Consider the following 9,267-nt stretch of genomic DNA (forward strand, 5'->3'; position numbering starts at 1 on the left):
TTGGGTTGATTAGCTGATTGGCATGTCACCATATTCTAATTTGTTGAGTGAATTGGTGGGTTTTTGTTAAATGTGAGCCAAAATCATCACTATTAAAATAACCAAAGACTTAAACTACTTCAGTCTGTGTGCAGTGAATTTATTTAATACACGAGTTTCACAATTTGAGTTGAATTACTGAAATAAATTAACTTTTCCACGACATTCTAATTTATTGAGATGCACCTGTAGATAGGGTTAAAGCTATGTTTGTTTGCTTGGAATGTTGTTCCGTGACTAATACAAGATTGTGATGCAGGAACACTTAGTTCTTGGCAAAACCAGGGTTTACACCCTTATCTTTGTGATTGACAGGATTATAATAACCTGAAATCTTTGTTTGGAACTTCACTAGGTCTTCAACTTCATTTAAAAGTTATGGCCAGCAACAGACCATTTTATAATAACTGAACATGGAAAGTTTACAAAGCGTTAATGCAATTACTCACATTTTCACGATCATGAGAAGAGAGCCACCTGAAGCTGAATCAGGATGCTTTGACAGTTTGTCAATGAAACAAACATATGGTGCAGCATAAAGCTTTGCCCAAAAGGGGGAAATAATAAATAAATAAAAAAATAAAAATAAGAGATTCCAGAAAAAAACTAATACTTCTAAGAATAAGTGGCATGATATTAGATCTATAATTAGTAAATTAATGGCAGAATACAAATAAAGCTTTTCCAAGATGTCAAACAGAGTTTTGTTATAAGTAGTCAACAAGAAACATTTTTCATTAAGTCACAGACTGTTTGCATGTGTCTTGGTTAATTTTAAAACATATTCATCAACAATTATACCTACCCTAATTATGCATTAAGCACAAATCTTGTGTGAGTGTGTTTGTGTACTGTAATAAAACAGTTCTCATTTCTGCCTTTGTTTAGTTTTTTTTCATGTGTACTTCAGTCTGTCTGTATGCTAGCATTCATTGAGGCCACTTTTAAGTGTGTGTGCATGCGTGTGTGTGTGTGATTGCTGTCTAGATTAAACACGATCAGCTGACCAATCAGAACTCACATAGACACAGATAAGCAGCTCTACTGATAGATGACGTGGTGATATCATCCCAATATGACATCATCGTATCAGTGCAACTGCCCTGCCAAAGAAACACATGCCAGTGACTAGGCATTATAGCGATGTAATCAGCTTTAGTGAGAGCCTTGCTTCAACAAAACGTGGGCCGCCACAGGGGTGTGGGGGGATGACAACAGCATGAGACATCCAAGAAGATGCTTTATCTCTCTCAAACAGTGTTCCCAACTGAAGTTACAGTACATCTGAAGTTTTGGCTGGTTCTGCAGTCCTTCTTTAGTAAGTAGTCATTTAGCTGACACTTTTATTGAAAGTGACTTAAAGTACAGTAAAAATGAGTCCCTCTGGAAAAACAAGGAGGTTCTAGACCATGAGTGCCCAGTCCTGCTCTTGGAGGGCCAACGTCCTGCGGAGTTTATCTCCAACACACCTGCCTGGAGGACCTTAATTACCTGGTTCAGGTGGGTTTAATTAGTGTTGGAGCTAAACTCTGTAGGATGTTGGCTGTCCAAGAGCAGGACTGGGCACTCCTGGTCTGGATTAAAGTCACAATGGTGGTAGTTTGAACATACAAGCATTCAGTTATGAGACAAGGTCTTTAACCACTATACCTCATCCGATTCTCATCCCACCCTCATCTTTTGGTAATAAGTTCTAGTTGAAGGTTCAGTGGAAGCATGTTCATCAACAGTCCAAAAGTAAGGTTGTTTCGCAGTTATTGCAACTCTTCCAACTTGTTAGTGTTGGAGCTAAACTCTGTAGGATGTTGGCTGTCCAAGAGCAGGACTGGGCACTCCTGGTCTGGATTAAAGTCACAATGGTGGTAGTTTGAACATACAAGCATTCAGTTATGAGACAAGGTCTTTAACCACTATACCTCATCCGATTCTCATCCCACCCTCATCTTTTGGTAATAAGTTCTAGTTGAAGGTTCAGCGGAAGCATGTTCATCAACAGTCCAAAAGTAAGGTTGTTTCGCAGTTATTGCAACTCTTCCAACTTTTTTTTTCATTTTACCCAGAGCTAAAGTCAAGTTTTTCACATTGCACCAGAGCATGGTTTGAATCCATTGATTTCAAAGGGGATGGTGCATCATAAGGACATAGAGCAGGGGTGACAAATCATGCTCCTAAAGGGCCACTATCCATAAAGGGGTTTAGTTCAAACACACTTGCCAGGAAGTTATCCATAAAGCCTTAATTAGCTGGTTCAGGTGTATTTAACTGGGGTTAGAGATAAACTGTGCTGGAAGCTGGCCATCCATGAGTAGGACTATACACTCTTGACAAAGAGGAAAAAATGCCAAAGTCTGCTAAATTGTGATCTTTTATCATGCGACCAAAATTTGAGAAACACTGTTGCTGCAATGGATTCTGGCATAGTCAGTTCATCCATTTAGCCATTCCTTCTTCATTTTAAACTGTCTCACTCTTTCCAAACCCTTAAAATGTATCGTATGCATTCCTTTCCATCAAACACTTTCTCCAGTGTGCAAGCGCCATGAAATATGTTCTGATTGGCTGTGATTGTGTGGCGTTGTGTAGCATTTTGCCTTCACCATTGACAGACAAATTACTTGTTGATGGAAACTTGAGTTGCACTTGGTTAGGAAACCGCGTAATATATTGTAGCATCCAGCTTGAATAATAACTCAGAAAATTACAATAGCTTTAAAGTAGTAGCTTCCGACGAAACAAGGATGTCTCGATAGCACTTCCACCCCACTGTCTCACAAAATGACACTGAATTGAAATGCAGAAACAACATTGCTGCTTATTCACCCAAGCATGAGAGAACCCATCACAGCCAACAAGATAACATGTCTGGTCCAAACTTAGAAACATTTATACGCACTCAGAGGATTGCTTTGTTCTGGAGTTCTAGTTTTTGACCCAGTGGCAGGCTAGTCCCTGTGTCTCCGGGCAGCCAGGCCATGCGTTAAACAGCACCCCCCCCACACACACACACATTCACACACCACTCCCCACAGTCAGGTGATACTGGCCCTCCGCTCACAATGTGACTTCTCTGTTCCACTCCAACAGACAGATTGAAGGAGGGACACAAATAAAATGACAAGTAAAAAGAAAGAAAACAGCACACATAACCAGAAAAGAACAAACTGATTCATAATCTAAAAAAAAAAAAGAAAGATTTAGCTGATCTCATTAAGAAATATAATTTTTCTTGTATAAACACATACAACGGAGACCCGCAACAGATGGAGGAAGTATCCAAAATGTGGACTTACCTTGCTGGCTGCGCCTTTGGGCATAAACCACCACCACGGCTGCAAATACCACACAGCAGAAGGACGTCACAATGTTGGCCATCTGCGGAGACACACACAGAGGTAGATCGTGAGGCTTCTGGCCTGCCCGAGAGAAACTGGGTGGCACCGATGCCAAGACAGCATGAGGACAGTTTCCTCCTTCCTTCCCCCCTCCCTCTCTCCCTCTCTCCCTCTCTCTCTCACTCGCTTGTTTTCTTTCTTCCAGTGTCTCTGCCTCCTGATTCCCCGCCCCACTTCTCTCTATCTCTGTCTCTCTCTCTCTCTTCCCTACTTTACAGCATCTCATCAGTGGAATCAGCGTCTTCAGGGACTGATATTCTCTCTGCCCAACTGGCTGCGGGATAGACAGACCTAGATGAGAAGTAGGAAGAAGGAAAGACAATGCCAGACTGTTGGGATCCAGGATTGACCATCATAAAGTCCTTCACAGTCTCTCGCTATCTGGACTTCTATCTCTCTTTTGTTCTCGCTTTCTCACAACCAAACTCTTTTATAAATCAGGGGAAATTTTCTTTGATCAACGATAGCTAATTCAAAACTCCCCAACAGTAGGCCTTACACGTTTTATACGTCTCCCTTATGTAGGGTGGCCATATGTGCCGTTCATACAGGACACGTTCTGGCCAAGATTTTTATATTGCCTGAAACATCCAAAGTAGTTTGAACAATAACATGCAGGTATTGTATATAATCAACCAATTGTGGCGCGAGAGAAGTTGAGATCTACAGAGAACGATCAAAGCGATACAAATACGCGCACATGTTTGTTTATTCGTTCGACTTGAAGCGTCACTGTGCACTGATCACTGAATGACACCAAAGTATCACGGAAACGGTTTGAAAGCATAAGGAGCCGTCTTCTCTGCTCTTTATAGCTCTCACGAATGTCATAAAATGATCGATCTGCACAGTGCAAACAGCCAAAACCTGGATATTTTAAGCAATATAGAAATCCTTGCAATGACACGTCCCGTAAAAATGGCCCATATGGTCACCCTACCCTTATGTGACACACACATTTCAATACCTGACAGGTAGTTTAGTTACAAACTCAATGGTTGAGCCAATATTGTTGGCCACTCAAACAAACAGCCTGACTGCACACAACCTTATATCATTGAAATATGTGTCTTGATCAATCATAACAGCCCTAGATTGTGAACAGCAAACAGCCTATACTTCTACACTTCTAACCAATCAGAAATACTCTAGGCTTGTCAATCATTTTGAGTGTTCATAGATTTTTGAGAGACATTGAGTTGGTTTTGTCTTTGGAGGGCAATGTTTTGGAGAGAGGGCATCACTTATAATCACTTCTCACAACTTTAATGGAGTACCGGTTTTCATTTAAATGTGCAGTGTGTAATTTCTGCACCACATGTGGCACCGAATGGAATTGCAAAAAATAATTACCATTTCCATACAAGTTTCAAACACTCCCTTGCCTGCTGTTAGTTGGAGAATGTGTGGCTGAAGTTTGGTTTTGGAAGAATTGGTGTGTTGAGTTCATAATAAGTTATCTGATGAAAGGCTTTCATATCTTAGAAAATCTTAGCACAGTTTGAGACATTGCTAAGATGAGAAGTTAGAAAAATCTGAAAACTTAAAATATGATCTCCATTTAATCTCATCCATGCTAGCATACAGGATAAAGCTTAAGGATAAATAATTGCGATATTAAAAGGATTCCTTTAGTGATTTCCTTTTCTATGGGAAGACTTCAGAGTGAAACATTTGAAATCTAGACCAAAAACAACACGTTGTTAGGTCAGGAAATCAATTTGTCTCCCTAAGCACACCAGAATGTAAAACATTAAAAAGAGCCCACAGTTAAAACAAACACAAAGAGAGGCATTCATCAGAGCGAGACACGGCATATTCATAACCAGAGAATAAACTTTTTTTTCCCTGGATGAATGCACACATAAAGCCACGGATGGAGTACAAGCATTCGTTGTACACTCACTTGTTTAATTGTCTCGCATGATCCCAACAGTAGATATTCATTAAAGTTAAACAGGGAATTATAACACACCCCATTATCAGAATGGTTAACTTGCTAAAGGAAATTTATACTTACTTTATTTATATATTTAGTATTGCAATCACAACACCGTCTTGCTAATTGTAAAGAACCTAGCTCACTTGCAGCAAAAGTTCTTGATTGTTTTTGCTGGCAAAAACGTCCTCGTCTTGGCTGGCTTCGAAGATGTAAGTGGGAGTGATGTGCATATAGTATTTGTGCAATAATTTTATTGATGTAAGTGTTTAATAATGTGGATATTTAGCTTTTGTCAGCTACTTATTAGGTTGTGATTCATGGGTCTGCATACTTAGGGTGTCTTTTATCAACACGCTGTATTTATCCAGTATTCGACACTCATTAAACACAAGGTTCACATACACACACGTGTGAAGACGAGAGAGCAAACTATTTTCTTTGTTTGATCAATGTCGCAGACTAAAGTCAATATTGTACATTCTCGCTGAATAACGTCTTTGCATTTGTTTGTCTCTGTGTGTCGTTCATCAAAAATCCATCATAAACATTGCATGAGGTCATCATTTACATACAGATGAAAATGAACCTGTTGAAATCAAGCATATGTCTGCATATTGCTCAAATCTCATTGCACAGCACATTATATTTAGAGGGTACAGTTGATAAATCTTTCACATTCAATTAATTGTAGCTTTGTAAGTATGTCCAAAATTACTTTTCAATTTTTTCAATTATAACCGCTTATAAAACCAAAGCTTTCCTCTATTTCGTTGAGATTCTTGAGTAAAGCAGAGAAATGCTTTAGTCTGTTGACTGGCACTTTATATTTATTCCAGCACTCGAGAAAAAAAAAATGGACTGACAGGAGTGAAATTAAAATTGTATCTCTCTGTCAGTTCTTCAAAAATCCTCGTCTTTCTGGTGCCCATAAGTAGCATTTAGCCCATCTGGGACCTGCGAATTTAATAATACGATGGTCAATGAGATCCGTTTTGTTTGCTTTATCTGCTGTCTTATTTATTTATTAATTTCTTATTTATGGCCATTGCTGCTGAATAGATGCATTTCGCTCACTGGTTAATTAAAATATATAATTCATCGTCGATGCTGAATTATTTTTTTTGCACCCGTCTCAGGTTCCTTGTGATGTCCTGTAAAATTTGCATTTAAATTGGAAAGCCTGAATTGAATACTCGCAAAGAAGTTATGAAGTATCACAAAATAGTATGTGTTTAGATGAAGGTACAGGCGAGACTGTGCATAAAACCATCTAGAAAGCTCATAGACCAGTTTTAAAAAATGTATTTTTTTGTTTGTTTTTTAATTCTGAATTTATTTTTTACATTTTTGTGGTATAAATTCAAAAATATCAGCTTGATAGTAAATGAAGAAAAGTGCCATATTAAAATAATACAATTCTATACAAATACAAAAAAGTTTGACAATCTTTTATTATCTCTTAGTGAGAAAAACAAAATGATATACTAAGAAATCTGTTTCACTGCTCATTAATATATTTGAAAAAAACTTGCGTCCATTGTGTGACCAAAGTTATGTGGAAAAATTAATACGTAAAAACAGGAAATTATATCATAGAGGGACCCCTGCAGACCCTCACGAGTGTGTGAAGGGCAACGCATCTCTCAAAATGTCCGATGATTCACACGATTCATTTGACAGCTTGTAAAATTTCATGTGGTGTGATATTGTCAGACTTTGTTCCGTGTTTTGTGTGTTTTGCTCCCCATGTGCCCTCCTTTCCCATATTTGGTTAGTTTCCTGTTCCTGTCCTGATTATGTTGATTTAATTCCAGGTGTTCCCCATTTATTTCCATTGATCCCAGGTGTGTCTCGTCATCCCCTTGTCTTGTCATGTGTTTAAATAATGTTCCCTGTTTTTAGTTCAGTGTCCAGTATTGTTCATGTCTACATGTGCTATGTGAGTTTTCCGTGTTTCCTTGTTATTATTAAATCTCTCTGGATTGATGTACTCCTCGTCTCCCTCCGTTCTTTGCTCCTCACTCCACTCAGTAGTGCAAACGTGACAGAATAACAGACCTAAAAAGATGACTGCAGCTGAGGACGCGCTGTGGGGTTTGTGGCTGTAATCTAGTGCTGTTCTTAAATGGTTCAGATTTCGAAGTTGAAGAAGTAAAGAAATTTCCCAAGCCTCGTCATCCAACTCCTGCTGGAACGCGTCACGTCTCTCCAGCTCACCCCACGCCAAGAACCTCCACATACCTCGCCAACGGCTCCTACCGCCTGCCCAACCCCAAATTCCCTGCTGTCCTCTGAAGCTCCGCCGTGGTCCTCAGCCCAGGAGCGCCGGCCGCTTGGAAGTAAAGACGGCCGACCTCTCAACAGATAAGCTCTCCGGACGCGCCGTTGTCATGTCCGCCGGCCACGGCTCACTCTAGCCTGCCGGCCCTGGCTCACTCAAACCCGCCGGCAGTTCCGATGTCAAGCCCGCCGGCTGCTACGAAGTCGGGCCCGCCGGTTACCGCAACGACAAGCCCGCCGGCTGCCCAGTTCACCCGTAACCAAGGAGGACGAAGAGAAAAGGACTGTTCTCTGCCTTCATTCTAGCCCCAGAGCTCGCTCCAGTGTCGGCTCCAGCCCCAGAGCTCGCTCCAGTGTCAGCTCCAGCCACAGAGCTTGCTCCAGTGTCGGCTCCAGCCCCTGAGTTTGCTCCACTGCCAGCTCCTCGAAAGCGCCTTGCTGTGCCTGCGCCTCCAGAGCGTCCTCCAGTGCCAGCTCCTCGTAAGCGCTTTCCAGTTCCCGAGTCTAGCCCAATAAGGGCTCCAGATCCCCCATTGAGCCCAGGGTGGGCTCCAGATCCTCAGTTAAGCCCAGGAAGGGCTCCAGATCCTCAGTTAAGCCCAGGGAGGGCTTCGGATCCCCAGTTAAGCCCAGGGAGGGCTCCAGTCCCCTGTCATGGCCCACGGAGGGCCTCGGAGCCCGTAAGCGTCCCCAAGTATTTTTTTTGGGGGGGGGAGGGGGGTAGTAGTGCTCCAGCTTTAGAGGCCGGGGCGGGGGCTGGGGCCGCGGCCTCAGAGGCTGCTTTGCCATGGCATCCTGAACTATCTGCTCTACCGTGGCCTCCTGGACTGCCAGCTCCGCCATGGCCTCCGAGTTCCCTGCTCCGCCATTGCCTCCTAGTCTAATCCGCCATGGGTACCGGAACGGGCACCACCCTGGAGGCCTTCTGTCCGTTAAGCCTGTTCCTAGAGGCCTCCAGAGCACCCACCCACCCCCCCTCCCTGCTGGATGTTATACGGCGCGGGAAGCGCCTTCTGGGAGGGGGGAGTCATGTCAGACTTTGTTCTGTATTTTGTGTGTGTTTTGCTCCCCATGTGCCCCCCTTGCCCATATTTGGTTAGTTTCCTGTTCTTGTCCTGATTATGTTGATTTAATTCCAGGTGTTCCTCGGCGGATGACGTCATGACCGGGAAGCTATAAAAGCACGTGCGGAGAAGTCAGTGTCAGCTTTCTGTCATTCAGCGAAGCGCTCTGTGTGTGTCAGTCATATTTATTGTTGTCTGTCAAAAGTCTATAAGCTCCAGCTATGTCCAAGCTCATGCAAGGACAAAGCATTTCAAGGGCGAGAGCAAGCCACGTTGTAGGTTGTGTGTTCCTCCCTGCCCAAAGATAATGTTATATCACCAGTGGGGACACACACAGCCTGTGCGTGGTTTGCTTGCGAGCGAAGCATAGTTGTTACTGCCTTGCTTCGCTCTCAGAGGGCTCTCTTTGAGGAGGGAGCTTTCACTAGCGTTCCTCGCGGTGCCAGCCCCGCTTTCGCCGAGGCGGAGCGGCGGCTGTGCTCGTGGGTTTCGCGTATGGATCTGCTAATCACCAGATCCGGCGCCCGCTCTCGGGGTTCGGAAGCCCGTG

The 9,267-nt window shown here is 42.7% G+C and overlaps 1 protein-coding gene across 1 annotated transcript in view; it reads right to left on the reverse strand.

Annotated features, from left to right (window-relative positions):
- The window catches only part of LOC107554231 (ciliary neurotrophic factor receptor subunit alpha-like), an 85,306-nt gene extending 81,888 nt beyond the window's left edge, over positions 1 to 3,418 (reverse strand). The window contains exon 1 of the mRNA XM_016236685.1: positions 3,330 to 3,418. Coding sequence (XP_016092171.1) covers positions 3,330 to 3,411 — 82 coding nt within the window. The 5' untranslated portion in view covers positions 3,412 to 3,418. The remainder of the gene's footprint in view (positions 1 to 3,329) is intronic.
- Between the last annotated feature and the right edge of the window lie 5,849 nt (positions 3,419 to 9,267).

Source organism: Sinocyclocheilus grahami, unplaced genomic scaffold, assembly GCF_001515645.1.
Source record: "Sinocyclocheilus grahami isolate Dianchi unplaced genomic scaffold, SAMN03320097.WGS_v1.1 scaffold495.1, whole genome shotgun sequence".
NCBI lineage: Eukaryota > Metazoa > Chordata > Actinopteri > Cypriniformes > Cyprinidae > Sinocyclocheilus > Sinocyclocheilus grahami.